At 45.8% G+C, this 19,874-nt stretch overlaps 1 protein-coding gene across 1 annotated transcript; it reads right to left on the bottom strand.

The window, feature by feature from the left end:
* Positions 1–13,816: 13,816 nt before the first annotated feature.
* Positions 13,817–19,425, bottom strand: LOC120836713. Its single transcript, XM_040205745.1, has 7 exons — positions 19,336–19,425; positions 15,596–15,691; positions 15,349–15,457; positions 15,085–15,221; positions 14,815–14,974; positions 14,155–14,731; positions 13,817–14,060 (listed from the first exon to the last, which is right to left on the bottom strand). Exons 1-7 carry the CDS (start codon positions 19,423–19,425, stop codon positions 13,817–13,819), a joined length of 1,413 nt encoding a protein of 470 aa, XP_040061679.1.
* Between the last annotated feature and the right edge of the window lie 449 nt (positions 19,426–19,874).

Below are 19,874 nucleotides of genomic sequence, written 5' to 3'. Positions count from 1 at the left end.
CCTGCTCTACAGAGTCAGCGATACGTGCTGTGCCGTGTGACACCACTGTCAAGAAGTGCCGACGGGACTGCGATTGGCGGACCACTCTCTGACACCAGGGGACCAAGCCTTGCTGGGACCGACACCTTTCACCATCCGGTCACTTGGCAGCAGCGCGGCATTGAAGCGATGTGCTTCACTCCTGTTACGCCATGTTGCAGGATACCTATCATCAAACCCTGCTTTACAGAGTCAGCGATACGTGCCGTGCCGTGTGGCACCGCTGTCAAGAAGTGCCGACGGGACTGCGATTGGCGGTCCACTCTCTGACACCAGGGGACCATGCCTTGCTGGAAACGACACCTTTCACCATCCGGTCTCTTGGCAGCAGCGCGGCATTAAAGCGACGTGCTTAACTCCTGCTACGCCATCTCACACGATACCTATCATCAAACCCTGCTCTACAGTGTCAGCGATACGTGCCGTGCTGTGTGACACCGCTATTAACAAGTGCCAAGGGGACTGCGATTGGCGGACCACTCTCTGACACCTGGGGACCAAGCCGTTCTGGAACCAACACCTTTCACCATCCGGTCACTTGGCAGCAGCGCGCCATTGAAGCGACGTGCTTAACTCCTGCTACGCCATCTTACACGATACCTATCATCAAACCCTGCTCTACAGAGTCAGCGATACGTGCTGTGCCGTGTGACACCACTGTCAAGAAGTGCCGACGGGACTGCGATTGGCGGAGCACTCTCTGACACCAGGGGACCAAGCCTTGCTGGGACCGACACCTTTCACCATCCGGTCACTTGGCAGCAGCGCGGCATTGAAGCGACGTGCTTCACTCCTGCTACGCCATGTTACAGGATACCTATCATCAAACCCTGCTTTACAGAGTCAGCGATACGTGCCGTGCCGTGTGGCACCGCTGTCAAGAAGTGCCGACGGGACTGCGATTGGCAGTCCACTCTCTGACACCAGGGGACCAAGCCTTGCTGGAACCGACACCTTTGACCATCCGGTCACTTGGCAGCAGCGCGGCATTGAAGCGACGTGCTTAACTCCTGCTACGCCATCTTACACGAGACCTATCATCAAACCCTGCTCTACAGAGGCAGCGATACGTGCTGTGCCGTGTGACACCACTGTCAAGAAGTGCCGACGGGAATGCGATTCGCGGACCACTCTCTGACACCAGGGGACCAAGCCTTGCTGGGATCGACACCTTTCACCATCCGGTCACTTGGCGGCAGCACGGCATTGAAGCGACGTGCTTCACTCCTGCTACGCCATCTTACACGATACCTATCATCAAACCCTGCTCTACAGAGTCAGCGATACGTGCCGTGCCGTGTGACACCGCTATCAACAAGTGCCAAGGGGACTGCGATTGGCGGACGACTTCCTGACACCAGGGGACCAAGCCTTGCTGGAACCGACACCTTTCACCATCCGGTCACTTGGCAGCAGCGCGGCATTGAAGCGACGTGCTTAACTCCTGCTACGCCATCTTACACGATGCCTATCATCAAACCCTGCTCTACAGAGTCAGCGATACGTGCCGTGCCGTGTGACACCGCTGTCAAGAAGTGCCGACGGGACTGAGATTGGCAGACCACTCTCTGACACCAGGGGACCAAGCCTTGCTGGAACCGACACCTTTCACCGTCCGGTCACTTGGCAGCAGCGCGGCATTGAAGCGACGTGCTTAACTCCTGCTACGCCGTCTTACAGATTTGCAAGATATTTCTATTTAAATCTTTGCCAGATACTGTCGCCCCAGCTGCTGCCACTGTTATTTGTTCCTTGTGTGTTTAGTGATTGTGGTTCCTAAAACCTAAAATGTGAAAGGACGACCAGAAAGACCTCGTAAAGGCGTTAGATGAGATCCGCCGTGAAATCAGGGCAGATATGCGAGGACTGAGGGAGAGTATGAAATTTTGTAACGATACATGTGACGGCGTCAAGGACATCAAAAAGGAAATGAAAGAACTGAGGAGGGAAATACAGAAACTTACAGCGCGCAACCAAGAACTCGGCGCAGAAAACTGCAGACTCAATGGAATTCCTCGTTAAAAGATGAGCGATCAACATTTTTGCATCTAGACGAAGTATCAGGCATTGAAACTTCATGGTTACTGTTTAAGACGACATCTCAATTCTTTTTTTTTAGTTTGCAATTTTTGCAACTATCATCAAGGCACATGATTCGAACTGCTTCAGCGGTGTCATTTTTGCGCGCGAAAATCTTTCCGCTGGGCGACCACACGAAAAGCCATCCCACTCTATGCTTTTGTACGATGGCCGTTCCAAGTAATTTTTTAAGACTCGTGAGGTGCTAGTCACAAATTTGTAAATATGCTGCATGCCGTCGTTCTATAATGCTAGTTCTAATAAACACCATTTGCCACCTGGCACTTAAAATAAACAAATAAAAACACCGATTCCGAAAAAAAAAATATATATTAAACCCCGAAAAAACACCCCTTAATTTGAAGAAAAATATGCAACCGAAAACACATAACCCTATTTATAATGTACATAAAGTATCCTTTAAATTACGTTTACTAGAAACTACTTCGCGCAGAGTCCAGATTCTTTCGAACAGTAATTAAATAATTTCCACGATACTTGTCAAGCCCGTAAAAAAAAAACAATATAAAAAACACTTGGGGGCTTTATTTGTCGTGACTTGACTGAAAACCATATCGCGTGTTGAATACGTGAAAGCATAACTCCAACCACCATCTGCTTTACGGATAACACTTAATATTTGGCCTTCTCCAGCCCGATTTGATTCGAATATTAGGTTTTCTATTCAGGTGTTCTCAAAGACCCTTGGGTTGCTTGACAGAACAAAGCATTAAGATGGCATTCAATCTGCTTCACAATGCTTGCAGTGATGGCGTTCATACCTTGTTCAATAGCCTTAATGCAGATGTTTATACACTATCTTTTGCGAAACTAATCCAGCCATTTCTAGGCCCGAAAATTCATATCTAGTTAGTGGCACCTGCTGACGCAATATCGCAGCTCTAAATTTAACTGCCTCCGTAAGCAATAACCCAGTTCAACGGAAGGTAAGTTGTAAAACCATCAAGTTCATTTTAAATCCCCAGTGACAGAAATATAAACAAATTCATGAAAAGCGGATGAGATTATGTTCACATTTTATTATAAAACGACAGAGAACATTTCACACTTCTCGTTTAGAAAAATTGTACTCGCTTTTCGAGAACAATGACCCACCGTGCACTAAGCACCAGATATTTTAACTGCAACGCAAACAAAAGGACAAAAATAAAGCAAGTGCAAGCTTAATATTTCATACAGCCAAGACTAGCGCTTATTTATGTTGAACAACAGCTTACGACAAAATTGTCCTCAGGGAAAATCATTGCGCAGACGTACTGACGTGCGGTGACAATTGAATTAAAGTTTTGTTTTATCCCATGAATGCTTCGTGCTTGTATAGTGTGAATTACGTTAGCGAGCTACCGACGAAAACTAGCGCTGGACCAATGTATGCCGGATCGATTAGATTAAATTTTATGTCCAGGTGATCATAAAAGTTTATCTCACACGTTCACCGCAGGTAAAATTATTGTTACCAGGAAACCTAAAAAGAAAAATATTTGACGAAGAATAATTCACACAAATTTGAACTTCGCAAATTTCTAGATATCCCGATGTTACCTCTGACCGCGTTTTATTGCCATACTAAAATTTATAAACGGACATTCAAGCAAAATCGGTGCCAAAGACATGATCGTTTTTACCTCTCCTTCTCTGACCGACAATGGTGATGAACATACAGGGTTTTCTTTTTTTCATTCTTTCAGATTTGTTTAAAAAAGCCGTGAATGCTACACTTATGCTGATTCTGCGGAGACTATATACGGCCACTGGGACATAGTATAAAGAGATAGTCGCAACTATCAGTCGGCGAATTGGGTAAAATGTGTTATAGGGGCTGAGCCACAATTTTCAGGCTTTCGCCAATTAACTGCGGAAATTAATCTGCGTCACCTATGGAACGAAAAGCAGAAAACCGTATTTTCTTGCAAGCGCTGGTTCTTATTTAAAAAAAAAAAAAAAAAAAAGACAATGAAACAAATCGAGGGTCAAAGTGCCTCTCAACTCTCCACGTCGACATTCGAGTGACGTACTCTTGGGGTTCATGTAGTTTCCTCTGGGGTCCTCTCTTCAGAGACCAGCCTCTTCCTCCGCGATTGTCGACTTTTAAAGGATTAGTATCCTCGAAGGTCGCGGCGAGCGATCGACACAAAGGACGGTTCGCCACGGAGCTGACGGCGAGTGTAGCAGCGGAGGAAGACAAATCTTGTTGACTTCCGCGTATCCCCCAGAGACGGTGTCATTTTAGTTTCCGTAACCCCGACAGGCGGCTGCAGATCGGCAAATAATTCGTTTTTTGCTTTGCGATTACGCAGCAGAATAGCAGTTTTTCGGGGAAAGGTGACGCGCTTTTGGTCACTTGGGCTTGCATAAACAAAATATAAAAAAATCCAAACTGTTAATTATTTCTACATTAAAATCATTGCACTGCCCCTTTAATTAACTATTTAATTAGTGCAAATGGACATATAGTCTTAATAAAAACTTGCTCAGCATCATCGAAAACCACTAAATCAACTCTTTTTGAAAGGATATAACACCGGGGCAGCATTTTACGGTGTTCTGTAAAAACGCTCCACTTGGACGCGTTTCTAGATTTCGGTTTCTTAAAGGAGCGCATATTTGCGCCCGCGGTCCTGCTCACCCGTGGCTGAGACGCGCAACACACGTGCGCCCTGCTTCCCTCCATTCTACGAAGGAGGCTGGGAGGTGGCTTGACGCCGCGACCACCGGAGGGAAGGACCACGGGCGCAAAGATGCGCCCTGATAAGAAACCGAAATCTAGAAACGCGTCCAAATGGAGCGTTTTTACAGAACGCCGTAAAATGATGCCCCGGCTTTATATACTTCTAAAAAAGAGTTGATTTAGTGGTTTTGGACAGTCTTGGGTAGTAACGCGTTACTAGTAACGCGTTACTGTAATTTTGTTACTTTTTCGGTAACTTGTAACTGTAACGAGTTACTTTTTAAGAATGTAACTTGTAACTGTAGTTCTACTACTTTTTTCTGAGGTAACGATGAAAGTAACGAAGTTACTTTTGTCGTTACTTTTCAGCTCTTTGTGAATAATATATCATTAAACGAGTATAATCTAGCTATTCCTTGCACTTTCCAAAGTGTCTGTTCCGTCATTTTGAGTGTCAGTTGGCCTTGCACAAACTTGAGAATACGTTCTTTCTCGCGAGTCACTATCCGAATATAGCCACGTGTAGATTTGATGAAGAAAAAAAAAGAAGTATGTAGTTATCCTTACGCACTTGCTTGTACTTTGTGACTGAACACTTACGTCTTAGTATATTGAAGCACTACCTCTGTCGCGCTTTTTTCTTTTCTGCGCACGCATTTCAATCGGGTGAATCAGCCGTGAAACAACAATACACGCGGAGGGAACTTCGTATGTTTCGTATTTTGATTAGCGCCACTACTCCGCACTGCGCATGTTTCGTATTTTGATTTGCGCCACTACTCCGGCGTGGTTTCAACGATGGAGGCAAAATTTACTGTTGTTTGCGCAGGGCTTGTTTCTGGTCTGCCGGGTACGAATTGAAATATATCAAAGGAGTCCACGAACACAGCGCAACCGTCAACGAGCCAGCAATGTGCTAGTGCTACAAGGATAGGGATGTTGATGAGAACAGAACAAAGAACAAGCATGGCCGGCGTACAGAGTATTTTTCTGTGGTGAAGTTGGTTGCTATTTGACCGCAGTATGCAAACTTTGCAACAAGGAGTACTCCGACAACAAGTCTTCGTGTTCAAATCTGAGAAAACACATCCAGTTCAATTTTTGTCTTTATTCTTTTCATAATATTGACTAATTTTCCAGCTAAATTATTGAGTTTGAATTTACCGCTATGGTGAAAGCCCGACTGATTCGTGTCTATATATTTTTTTTCTTTCAAACATTAGTTTTTCCTTTATTTTTGTGTTATAGAAAAGTAACTGAAAAGTAACGTCGTTACTTTTTGAAAGTAACTGTAACTGTAACGAGTTACTTTTTTGTTGCGGTAACTGTAACGGTAACTTCGTTACTTTTTGTGAAAGTAACTGTAACTGTAACGAATTGCTTTTTAAAAGTAACTTACCCATGACTGGTTTTGGATGATGTTCGGCAAGTTTTTAATTGAAAATAAAGGTCTATTTGCACTAACTAAAAAATGAATAACATATCTTATTTAATTAGCCGACTGATAGTTGCGACTATCTCCTATACTATGCTCCTCTAGCCGTTTAAATCACCCGCAGAAACCGCATAATTGTAGCTTTCACGGCTTTTTTTAATCTACTCCGAAAGAATAAAAAAAACACCCTGTATAAGCTATTGTTTAATAAATGGTTGCATAAAATAATTAATATTAGCAGCAAAGCATAATAAAGAAAGCAGCCTAAATAAGATATCGTTCGCGCAAGTCTTGCCACCAAAACCATTTCTAAATATACTTTTTTTCAAATTCCATTCAAGGATTTTATTTTGTGACAATATGCTTATTTTGGCGGTCGCTTGCACATTGATGCTGTTCATGGAAGGTAAGCAAGAACGATTTTATTTGAACTGTTTTATCAACTTTACTAACAGCGTATTCCCCGTTCTGTAATCCGCACTTGGTGTACAGACCACAGAGCCATTTACTCTCTAATATTTAGGTTCGCGCGGAGCGGTCTTCTAAAACGCGTGGCAATCGATTCGCCATTTTAACTTAGAGGTTTGAGATTCGCGGCACCGATGACGCCGTCTAGAGACTCAAAACAAGAAATACAAGCTGTTGTGGCAACACAGCCGTCTGTGTAGGCAACGGTGCGGGTGTGGGAGAAAGTTGGCTAGGCTTGGCTATGGTCGGCTACTAAAGCTTGGCTGGCAGTTGGCGAGTTGAACCGAGCTGGCTAATGACACTCCATCGCCTTGCCTCTTGGAAACAACGAGGATGAAAACGGTGAGGTGTTTAGAATAAGTTTCCACAGTGAAGGAATAATGAGAAGATTAATGTAACTTATGCAGATAAGCTCTCTACATTTGATAAGTGCATCTTGGGTTTTGGGAAGTAGACGAATTTTCGCTCCCTTCACATGCCATGAAATAATAGAATACGTTGCAAGAATAACCAATTTGGTGCATGAACACCGGTTTGGAATTCATCCACTTTTTATTAGACGAGATAGCCGTGAGCAAGAACGTGTCGAGGAGTCTGGTACAAAGCCCTCGAGATTGACGCTTGCAATCGACTGACGCCATAAATGAAGATCCCTGGGGAACCTGTAAAGCTCAAAAAACACTGTAGCCACATTTGAGGCGCTTCCTTTAGTGCCCATCGTACACTTTCCGCGATTGTTCCTACGCTTATTTAGATAATTTGTGCGCCAGGCGAGTGCACGGTAATAGCCAGACAACCGTAGCCTTTTGAAAACTGTAACAAGGTAAAACGAAGCACCCGGAACTATCTCACGCACGACGGTCCGCCTGTAAGCTTTTTGCCCATGCCCTTGGCGGTTTCATACCCTGTGTCAAAGGCCAATCCAACAGCGCACCGGCTGGAGGGTGCGCCAGTTGCGCGCCAGACCTTGGGAAAAAGATCCATGGGCACCCTGCGTCCGCTAGGGGCCGCTACCGATGTTCCAGCGAACAGCGCTACAAGCGGCCACTTTTAAGTCAGCGTAGGGAAAGCGGTAGAGCTCCGACGCCTCTCCTGCTGCTTACGCCGATGATGTAGCTCAAGCAGGCATGTAGACCTTGCAACACCCACCGGTGTAACACTGCACTTGAGCTGGGACTGCCGAGGTCGCTTCCCGATGAGTACGCGCGACTCCGCCGCGAGAGGCGCGCGTATCAGCACACGAGATAGATCTGCCGGGTGCCCATTAGCGGCGAGATGTTTTAGTGGCGCCATCCTACTGTTCCCTCTTGTGACGTCATTACCTTGCAAACAACAAGTTCGATGGTGCTTGTAAATAGCATGGTGGAAGCTTGAAATCATTGCGCTCTCAAAGGAACACTGCCAACACCGTCAAAATTAAAGTTCTTTCATTCCTCTTATTTCCGTCGATGACAAGTCCTTTTCTGACGTCATAGTCAGCGTTCCGCCAATCGTGGAAGGCCGACCACAGCGACGCTTTCGGTCGCGCACGTCGCCAATAGACACTATTTTGACCTATTTCAGGGCTGTATAAGTGCTCTGCTGCACGTGACGAAGACTTTTGATGTTCAAAGACAGAGTGCAGCGCTAATTTAGCGCGGAGTCAGCGTCTAGAACTTGCGCAGCGCTGACGTTTAAATATCTCAGCGCTAGCTAGTATGTTTGAACCGGTTTTAATTCAGACGGTATCAGGAATAAATGACTGGCTTCATTATAAAGCTTTTGTATTTTTACATGTTTTTCTTTGAAGTCTTGAATAGTCCTTACTGCATGAAATTCAGTATTTAGGCGATTCCTTTACTTTGATTACAAGTAAATAACCAGTCTGGTATAGTATAGGTATCGCGACGTCAATTTTCCTGCTAAATTTGGTGGAAAAACTAATTCGCGGTGTGGGTCACGTGACATTAATTTCCCAGGCAAATTTAGCGGTGAAACTGAATTGGTGCTTTGGTCTTCTGACAGCAAGTTAAAAGGACAGCAAGAAAAATAAAACATTTTGTACCTAGTTTGTACAGACTGGCGAAACCGAAATTGTACCCCTGTGGGATGATGATGATAGCGCTTGTGCCCAACTAGTGTGCCCGGTGAGTATGGTGCCTCAAACGCGTCTCCGATTGGTGTGTTTACCGTGTCCAAAAAAGTGGTTCCTCGATTTGCGCCTGGTGACGTCATAAGAGTGTCATGGTCTTGCCGGTCGCGATTCTGGCGGTGTTCCAGCAGCGGTGGTGGAAGTACCAGACGCCTGTTCAGCTGCAGATCGCTCTCTGGTGTCACAGTTCACGGAAGCTGCAGCAGCGAGAAGTTGGGACACTATGACGACAGAGACCCTCGCGTTCGCTCGAACTTTTTGCCAGCATTTCAACGACCAACCACCCGGACCGCGACATCCGACAGCATAACACTACGGCTTCTGTGACGTCATTTGTTGAAACTTCGAGACCCCTTTTGATGTATGGGCCGGATAGGACGCTAAACACATTAGTCGAAGACGCGTTTGAGGCACCATATATCTGCGAGTTCGCTGTATTCAGGTGTATACACTGTCTCACTAAAACCCTGCAGTGCTGCCAGGCTACAGGGAAGAGAGAAAAGGGCTGGGTTTCCACCGTTCTCCCTTTCTCTCCTCTTGCACGGGTCGGGACACACTCTCTCCCCCGTAGCTTTGGCATGTAGTGTACCATTGTAGTGAGACGGAGTGTTTATGACGTGACATGAATTTCCCAGCTGAGTTTAAGTAGGAAACTGAATTGGTGTAAAGGTCTCGTAGCGTCAGGTCACGTGACAACAATTTTCCCGCTGAATTTAACGGGGAACTAAATTGGTGTTTAGGTCACGTGAAATCAAATTCCCCTGCTAAACCTAGCGGGAAACGCACGGACAGGCGGACACAATTTTGAAGCGGGTGCGTGTTTGTGTGTGTGTTTGGGGGGAGGGGGGGGGGAAAGTACTTCGTAAAAAAACGATGTTATGCTCTAACATTCGTGTATGTTCCTCCAAGGTTCCGGATGGCCGGATCCCGGTTGCGGTCAAACTCTTGTGCATACTCGAGGCCGATTTATTTATGGTGGAAGGAAGGCAAAGGTTGGAGAATTCCCATGGATGGTACTGTGAAAATTACGCATCATACCGGGGAGTCACCATTTTATTGCCTACTCCGTCTACTTCAGGGTGTAAGATAGACAGGTGGGGAAACGGCCCATAGAAACCTACCGCAGGGCCGTGACCGGATTGTGTACTCGTCTGCTTGCGGGTACCCCGGATTTGCGACAAATGGCGCTGCGGCGAGAGGAAAAAAATTAGAATTGGATTTGCATAGAACTCTATGGGAGAGTGCGCAAAATAAACCGAGAGCACGACAGTCCTCCATTGAAAATCCACGAGAAACCATCTCCGTCAGTTTAGCCGGTCGCCACCAGTCGCCCACCCGGAGTGAGAGTTCGCAGTGCTCCACATAGATGGCGCCACAGAAAAAGAGAAAACCGAGGGGGCACAATCCGGTCGCTCATTTGGCTCTCGTTTCCCCACCTGTCTATCTTACACCCTGGTCATGTTTATAAACAAACCTGAGCGCCTCTAGTGGACGCCACCGGCGCGCCGCGTTTGCGCGATGGCGTGTGGGCAAGACGTTCACCGTCGCCCATAAACAAACCATTGGAAGGCGATGTTGCCGGTGTCGGTGTCAGCTCCTGTGCTCTTTTTCGCGTTAGAATTGTTGATTTTACGTCTTCCTAGCAATGTCTGACTACTTTAGCGGCCTCAGCAAAATTAACATCGCGAAACTTCACGTGAATAATAGGAAGTGTGACGATTCACTCTGCGTGGACGCCGCAAAGTGGGCGCTAAAAGCCTGACTCAAATGATGGAATTATGTTCGCTATTTTCAGTCGCGACGTCGCTCCGGCTGCAAAAGCGTGGACCGTAGCTGAGATGGCCAACGTCGATACCGACAATCGTAACCAGAAACGGATCGAGTAAACTTGGCATGACAAGTCGGTGATGGGCGCTGGTAGCAATGATCAACATCTCCCCGTATCTACTATTCACACTGAGCCTAGTTACCCCAACCTACCTTGAAACTTAAGTCGTTTGAGGCCTGCACTTAGTTCGTGTCGGAATTACCGGGTCAACGTTTAGTCTACGAGCCGCCGTCGTTTGAACGAGCAGACGACAACAAGCAGAAACGTTGGAAAGAGCGGACGACACTTCGAACGGTCAGGTAGCCGTTTGAACATAAAGGCGCACTGAAAGTAGTCCGCCGGTGGATTGTACAACTTGGCGGTTTTCCCGCGTTCATGTTGGAACAAAAGAAATAAATCTGACGACCACAAGTATCCGTGAATGCAACACAAAGTGCTACCCACGCAAGCAATCGTGGTCCGACCGCGTCTGGTTATTATTTTTCACGGTGCATACACGTTCTCGGACGAACCGAGTAAGCAGAAAACACACGAAAACTGACCTTCAAACCTTTCCAGACGCTTGTTACAGGCCCAATTGCGGCGTTTTGACGAGTAGGCAGGCTTTTGTCCGGTTTCTTCCAAAATAACACAGGAATGCACATCCCGGGTGGTGATTTCCGCCCACAACCACAGGCCGGAAGTGCTCCCTTGTGGGTACTGCTCATAACTTCTTTTTTTTTTTCTAAAAAAAGAAAAAAAACTTGAAATCCACCAGCCAACACCCGGCTTAGTTCACCACTTCCCAATAACAAGGCCTAGGTGCTCGATTTTGTTTACGTAACCCATCAGAGGTCAACGCGAGGCCCGAATTGGACGCGAGTTCTACGCCACTGTTTAGTTGCAAATCGTGTCCTCCTCGATTCGACACGAGTCCCAGCCGAACTCTGCTGACGCAGCAAAAAACTTTACAACGTGTGCCCCGCGCTGGCATCCGTTACGTGTCGTAAAAAAAGTCTATCTCTTAGGCCTTGTTATGTAAAGTCACCGACAAGCTTAGTAAATTCACCACGTGACGAGTCCCCACCATCATCGCTCCCCAGCCAATCAAGTTGCGGCGTTTGCCGAAGAACCAATCACGAAGCGAGAAGCCTGAATTAACATAATAAGCCACGCCCAGTGTCGACTCTCTGACGTCACGCCACTGCGGTGGCGCTGCTGTCCGCACTGCGCATGCGCAGATGCCTTGCCTCACCTGAATCTTGTTTCTGCGCACGTACAATACATCCACACCCGGTGTGAGAGATGCGGGCTTGCTCGTAAACAATATGTTGATCGATAAAGGGGGGGGGGGGGGGGGGGGTTGGTTCTATTAATGCAGATGGCGGTTGACTTCCTATACTATAGACCAACACGCGGCGCGACTCTGTTTACCAACACGGACGGAAGGCAACAAATGCGCAGACGCTATGGGAACTGAAGTGGCCAGGCTCTCCGTGTTTTACCATTGCGTTGTTTGGCGTGCGCTCGTTGGTGACATTGGAGGGACACTTCTAGATTTATTTGTCCGTCGTATATCCTGCCAACGTATGCCCTACATTATGCCCGACCATTTGAGCTCGCTACTCGATTCTGAACGGCAACGGTATCGAGACAAAGTGTGCGTGGACGGCGTTGCCTTCGATGATCCGTACGCCGTAAACAAGGCCTGCGGGAGTTCCGACGTGAAGTTGCTGCCACCGACTTCGATGGCTCACAATGTCGCGTATTTAGATTTCTCGCCAAGCCAGTTGACGGCCGACACGGTGCAGACGTACATGTCTCTCGAGGCCTACGATTGCTTCCAGCCGGTTTCCACGCTGGCGGCTGGATCAGAGGACTGTGCGTCTGCGGAAGTGAATTTACTAATTGATTAAATACACACAAAGTCCTTCGAGTTAAGGTATGATACTTTTCTTACCCTCATGACCAGAAGGCACGACAACCGGTATTGTTTTGTCCAATTTACCGCCGATCTCCTTCTGCATGGTAGCACGGGCGTATAGCGAGCCACCGACGAGCGCTTGACCGGTCCTTTGTGCGCGAACACCGCGGGAACAAAACCAGGGTCTCGATCAGACGGAACTTTCCCTGCACATAAGAAAGCCTCGGAACGGAGATTAAAATGGAAGCCCCACTTGTCTTTCAAGAAAGTGCTTGCCGCTTCAACGGTCGTCATCGCCAGGCGACCATTCTTTTCGATCAACAAATATTATCTAACTTCTGCGCCTTTCAGAGTCCGCGAAGAACTTCTGGAAACCCACTTCGCTACTTTTGCTGTACCTGTCAGTGCAATAAACGGCTACACATCTTAGCGGCATGCTGAAATGCTATGACGCTGCAAAACGTGCACCTTTCTGCCCATACCACCCGCCGGCACCCGGCTCCGGCGCAATCTCAGCGCCACCGCAGCTCCGTGACATCAACCGCGCGTGTGGGTCTATGGGGGAGAAGGAAAACGCGGTCTCGCGTGGCATTAATAGACTATCACGACCTGGAAATCTTGTTGAATGCCCAAGTGCCAAGAACTACATACATGTAAAAGAACAGCGCGAATAAGCAAGCGAGCTGGTGATGATTTGTTTGAGACGTACGATTCCCCCGGTGGCAGTTCCCCCGTCCCAAATGCACCGCGCCATTTCCCCCGAGTGTCAAAATCCCCGTTGTCTTGCCTCCCCCGAGCGCCAGCACCGCCGTATCCAATTCCCCCATGTTGTAACTTTTGTGTGCCTCTCTATCCAGTGGCAATCAGTTGATCGAACGACGTTTCATCGACATATCGTTTCATCAAAAGTTTGTTACACCAACAGCTCGGATTAGCTTCCTTTTGTAATAAGTCGCCTGTGTCTGTCGCCGCGAGGCGGTGTGGACGGGTGGTCCGCCTGGATTAAAATGGGTCCCTGTGATGCACGTGCGACGAAGCTAGTTTTTTCACGAAACATGGTGTCGATGAAATGAGTGTCGACGAAACGATACGGACGCCCGTTGATCACCTCCGATGTTCTTTGAAACCAACGCACACTGTTATTCCGTGATCCTGTGTCAGTTCAGTGATTGACAATATTGCAAATTATGGGAGATTTAATAACATGTTAATGTATACAGTTTTGTTGAAGCAATGTCCACTACTTAGATACCGCAATATCGCTGCACCAGCCTCAGGAACTCTTGAATGTTGAGCTCTCCATTGGATAGACGCTGCTCGAGCTTCCTGATGGCTTCGTCCTTCATCTCCCACTTCTTTTGTCGCTTTCGGTCTTGGCCGCCGTTGGATACCTGGAGGAGGGTGACTCTGGTGGCCTCGTCCCGCTTGATGTGCTCCACGAAAGTGTAGACATTGGGGTGCGCTTTCCCGATGGCGTTGTTAATTTTTCTCTAAATAAAAAGCACAAGGATTACAACTTCTGGTAAATAAGCATTCTGATTTTTTTATAGCAAATTTATACCATACTGAAAAATGAACTGACCGGTGCCAGGCCTCCTTTAGGTTGTTTGTCCGGGCTCCGCTGTTTTGGTGGTGGTTCCACTGCTGGGTGTCGTAGTTTCCTAAGAGCCAAGTATCCTCGAAGTACAGGATAAGTTGTGGGACTCCAAGGGCTGGTGGTGCAGTTGCCTTCAAACCCCGCCAAGCAATACGTACGAACGCTGGCGGGACAAAGGCCAAACTGATTGTCTGGCGTACAAACATCGTTACCGAAGAATCTTCCTGGTAAGCCTTGGCAAGTCCGAGTTCTTGAACCTCCCTCCAGATTGCTTGAGCGAAGTGAAAATGGCAACCCTGGTGCCGGATTCCAGGAAAAACGAAAAGAAAAGCCTGGATAAGGGCCAGTTCAAAGTCCGTACGGACAACGCTGAGTGACAGAGGTGCACGAAGAGCGTCCAACGCCGTCTTGAAGTTCGTGAAGGCCGACACATATACTTCTCGAGACTTCCCAGGTAGAAGAAAGTAGGCGATGTTGAAGCTCAAACCCTCTTTGACGGCGCTTATTGTGACCAGTTGATAAAACAGTGACGGGCAGGAGAAAAACGTGCCATCGATGAACACTTCAACCATTTCCGAAAAATGAAAAAGCAGCTCCTTCGTGCAAAAGCAAAGAACACGGCCTGCACTTATGCTGACGTCGAACAGCAGGAAGTCTCGTTTGTCGAGTGTCTCCGTATGTAGTCTTCCAAGGTCAATCTCGGCCATGCCCCTGGTAGGCTCGGTTGCTGCTTTCTCTTCTCCCTGTACATGGTGCTCCTCACGCTCTCAAAAGTCGGCAGCTCAGCCATTACCGTGTCGTCAACCTAGAACAAATTGGTCCCGTCACAAACAAGGTTCAATCGCGGACACCATGAACACGTATACGCGTGTAATAAAACATAGTATGTAAAGACGAGACAATGTTTTTGCTTACTTGACCCACAAGGCTCAAGATCTCTCTGCTGTACACTTGCGGTGCTGGCAAATGCGGCTCCAACCTAACCCTTTGCTTCAATGCATTCTTCAGTCGCGCTTCCCGAAGTAGGCTGCTATCAGGTGGATGGTTGTGCTCTGAAACACATAGACGTGATGATAATGAAACGCCGCAGCAGATTTTAGCCTCATTCATTCAGTGCCCTTCAAGCTGAACAGCAATACGAGAGTTTGCGAAAGTAAAAAAAGAAAGTCATTAGCTCACCTTGTGTTGTCTTAACGACTTTTCCGTGCTTCGTGAGAACTGCTGCTTTGCAGTTATTTGTCCAGTATTTAGCACATCTCCAGGCAGTTTTCTCATCTTGGTTCTTGCGCTGAAAGCAATACTTAAATCCGTCTAGTACTAAGGCTTCCTTCTCTTTTTCCGTTTTTAAAAATTCGACCTCCATCTCCTGCATCTCAACCTCGTCTGGGAAGCATCCAATGTTGAAAGTTCCTTAAATAGAACTCACCTGGTCGCGTTCGAGGTTTCTTTGTTCTTGTTGACCCTCGGTGTGCACTTTTTCTTTCGTCCCGTAACGAGAATCGGGGGCAGAGGACGGGGGGAACTGATAAGGGGATGGGGGCACGGGGTTTTTGGAACCCGGGGGAAATGAGGTCGGGGGAGATAACGCGGGGAATTTGCAGCTGGGATATCGACACGGGGGAGTCGGGATTGGGTTATTTCGTGCACCACCCCACAATAGTTAGGTGTACCCTTATGAATAAGTATAAATGTATAATTTTATTTTGCGCTAATTGATGAATTTCTATTAAATCGATAATGAATTCACTGGTTATTTTATATCCGATCCGCAGGTGTACTTCGAGATTGTCACAGAGTATGTCAAACTACTTTGCGGTGGATCCATAATTAAAAGAGACGTTGTGTTGACTGCTGCGCACTGTCTCCTATATGCGGGGTAAGTCAGGTTGCGCATAATTTTAGTAGTATATTTGATTAACTTGGTTTTTTGTATTTTAGATTTAATGCAAGCAAATCAAACTTTTATGCTGGAAGTTTGGACATAAAAAACGTGGGACTATACTTGCAACGAAGGAAAGTAAGAATAAGCGTTGCTCTACAAAAGCTTAGTGTAATGCTCAGATGATTAAGTTTGTTCTATAGATCACTGCTATTGTCCAGTAACCCTTAATAGAACTATCTTGATTTTAGGACAGAAACATCTCTAAAAGAATATTTTCAAATCGTTTACAAACGAGTCGAAGAATTTGATCTGGCTATATCCAATCTTTGCGTTTCCATACATCACATTTTGCGAAGCAATGAATCATTATTACGATGCTATAACATTACGGAGAAGGTTTGGATAGGCTGCCTAGCTATGAGAATCTTAATTTTATATTTTACGCAAAGGATAAAATTTGCTATCAATTAACACACGTACGCAAAGTAATAACTGCATACATTAGGACAGGAAAAATATACGCACATTTCATTTTTGCATTATCACAAAGTTAGCTTCAAGCGTAGTTTTATAATTCTAGAAATCAAATTATGTTTAAATCTAGCAAAGTGTATATTTTTTTATAAAATATGCATGTTTATTCCCTTAAAATTCCTTGATTTTTTTTTTCATTCAGAGAAGACACAACCATATTATTGCCATTTCGTGAGTCATTTTATTTACCGTGTTCTTGAAAGAACACGGATTGTTTATTTAATATTCCAGTTATCTCCGAGGATGGCGAAAACATTTCTCATACCGGCACAGTTCTGGCAAAATCGAAATTGAATCGCTGAAAAAATTAATTTCTCCGTACCAATTCATGTACAAAATCTTGTAAGCGCTATTATTCCGGTTACAGGTGAAGTGTTTCACAAAGTTCTGTGCTAACGATCCAAAGACTAAGAAGAGAAGCCGGTATATTTTATTTGACTAAAATATACAAGGTTCTAAACATGCGACTTTTAATTGTCCCGAACTGAAGACGACCTTCTGATTCAGTGGACACGTTTGGGCGTCTGGCAACTTACTTTTGTGTTCACTGCAGTGTTTTTAATATCACATAAAGCGTGTAGTGAAAACACTAAGTAAAGATGTCTGAACGGCACCACCTCGCCTAGCAGCAAGTGCGTCGAAGATTCCCTTTTATTTCTGACACACGCCGTGAGATGGCGCAGCATGCTACTAGCTCGAAGCAGAGAGGGACGCACATTGCCGTTAAATGAATATACACGATTTAAGTCGTTTTAAATGAACTTGTAGCAAAAAACAACAACAAAAACATGCAACTAGGGAGACTCGAATTTCTTAAAGTGTGACTTTCTTGATAATACCACACTCCCTCAGCACACGAACGCAAGAAAATCGAAAAATAGCTTGAGTCACCTTAGCACGCATGCAAGCTTAGGGTTCGAGGTGATACTCTTTGAGTGGTTTCAAATAGTAACCGCGAAGAAACAAGTGCGTACATATTAAATTACTCTATGTTGAACACGGATTAATGTGTAACCCTTCATGATTACGTAACAGAGTCCTCTCCACTACAGATCAAACGATTTATCACACACGAGGACTATTGGGGACACGTCACGAATGAGCACAGCAATGACATCGCGCTCGTGAAGTTGACACGACCTTTCGATTTTGCTGCCAGCAGAGGGCGCATTGGGACCGTGTGTCTTGCCATGAAGCTCCCCCTGCCCGGAAAATTCGTTGCAGTAGCAGGATGGGGACGCACCTCTCCGAGTAAGTGTAAAGTTTACGTATTGCGTATAACACCAAACGCAAGTGCTGTGAGTTAGCGTTAGCGTTGCGTGCTCCGCACTCCGGATGGCGACGACGCTATTTCTTTGGCCACACAAAAGCCTTTTGCGTACGCTATTCTAAAACTCACTAATGGCCGCAGAATGTCTGGTTTTGAGAGCCTTAAATAATTTGCTTTTAAATTGACCAATATTTCCAGATGCTCTTCTCCAAGTTTCCCTCTTCGAACGGTCACACCGAGAGCAATCCCACTAGGGATGCTTCTGATTGACTTTCACCACCAGTGTATTAATTACGAATGCCAGTCATGATACCGCTAAAACATCGAGTGCAAATCAGCACCGTACTTAATAATCCATGTCTGATTGACAGAATTTTATATTCTTCTAGTCGCGTGCGGATTCAGAAGCCATTCTGTGTCATAAAGAATTGAGCATTTTATATACATTGCGACTATTATTAATTGATACGAACTCTTTTTTTCACAATGTGGAATAATGTTACGTGGACACGGTCTTCGATGTAAGCTTATCCAGTACGGGAAACAAAAATGTTTGATAATTTTCACAATTGCCCGGTTAAGTAACTAAATGCATGTAATGGCATCATGTCTTATGTGCATGATAACTGCAGTTTTCACGGCAGCCCGCATAGAATGCTAATCTAATTGGCACCTCTTGCGAAGCGATAGCAGGCTTTGAAACTATTGATTCGTTAGTTTTGCGCACTTTTTGTCAACCTATTCTAAAACTGGGCACAGATGGGTGAAACAAACCCGAAGCAGGGACAAGGCTATTCTTAGTTGGTCTTTACAGAAAACGTAATATGACAATTAACAGATACGAAACAAAGGGCTGCGCGTTAATCTGCGCAGTTTGTTCTTGCATATCACAGTCGCAAATAGCTGCAGAAAAAGTGCCCCCCTTTCAATACCAAGGCTGCTGTTTTTAACAACTAGTTCAATCAGTGCAGTGAGGGCGTCGTTTTCTCTCTGGAATACTACGAAACAGATGACTTGTCTTTTAAAGGTAACATCGGTATTGTGAATCTCGTAGGCCAGACGGATTTTTATTTTTTTTTTTGCTGCTAGGACGTATATAGTATCAATGCACGCCCCAAGTCCCTCCGACATTTTACCTTCCCCATGCAACCTGAGGGATCTTGGTCATACAATATTGGTGTTATGGCCACAGTATATTTCCCGTTTCATAACCTAAATGTTCCATATTAAATTGTGCATTTTAATTACGCGTACTAAGCGTACCTTGGTAGTAAATATTGGGCTCCAGATGTTGTTAGAATCCTGAAAAAAAAAAGCTAAACAACATTCTTTGTGAACTGCTGGCAAACCTGTGAGTGCATTGCTTTACGCGTAGTCTAATCAGCAAAATAATTGTTTGTATAGCTTTACTGTTAATCGCGATCTACTTTTCTGCAGGAATAGGCTGTGTTTTACTGATTTTAATGCTATGCATACTTACTTGCATGCAGATGGAAACACCAGCAACCATTTGTTGGCTGTCACCGTTCCTGTGATAACAGACAAAATCTGCAGGGATAGCCACAAACATTTTTATCTGTCCAAGATAATGTTCTGCGCCGGAGAGAACGGCAAGCAATCTGGATTGGTATGTAACGAAAAAATATCATGGCGCGCGGGCAGAACAAAAACTGCCCCCCCCCCCAAAAAAAAAAAAACACACACAAAAAAAAAACACAACAACATACCTTCAGAGACGAAGAAGAAAAATTGAAGCTAGTGTTTCGACATTCTGTTGTTGTCACTCACATCATAAAGGGGCGGCGCAATGATGTTCAGTTGGAATGTTTTTCACTTTAGACGAGCTTACTGGCACACGTGGGACCCATGTATTCGCGACTCCAGCGACCTATAGGGGGCGCCACCACCGAACAAACATGGCGGCTGAGTCCAGGTCGCGTCGGCTCGGCCGGGCCGCCTGAGTAGGCGGCGCGTTCAATTTAACAGATTTTCTTTTGTTTAATGCCCAATTTTATAGGT

This window comes from Ixodes scapularis, unplaced genomic scaffold, assembly GCF_016920785.2.
Source record: "Ixodes scapularis isolate PalLabHiFi unplaced genomic scaffold, ASM1692078v2 PGA_scaffold10__122_contigs__length_95168666, whole genome shotgun sequence".
In the NCBI taxonomy this organism is placed as follows: domain Eukaryota; kingdom Metazoa; phylum Arthropoda; class Arachnida; order Ixodida; family Ixodidae; genus Ixodes; species Ixodes scapularis.
Note: the sequence above shows the minus strand (reverse complement) of the source record. Positions and strands in the feature narration are given on the sequence as shown.

What these genes read in the sequence shown, in the direction of transcription:
- LOC120836713 (XM_040205745.1), bottom strand. Translation starts at nt 19,425, where the DNA reads ATGTTTGTGGCTATCCCTGCAGATTTTGTCTGTTATCACAGGAACGGT. An exon ending in GAAACCTCGAACGCGACCAG is followed by an intron (nt 15,458 to 15,595) that starts GTGAGTTCTATT and finishes TATTGCTTTCAG; the next exon opens with CGCAAGAACCAAGATGAGAA. An exon ending in AGTCGTTAAGACAACACAAG is followed by an intron (nt 15,222 to 15,348) that starts GTGAGCTAATGA and finishes TATGTGTTTCAG; the next exon opens with AGCACAACCATCCACCTGAT.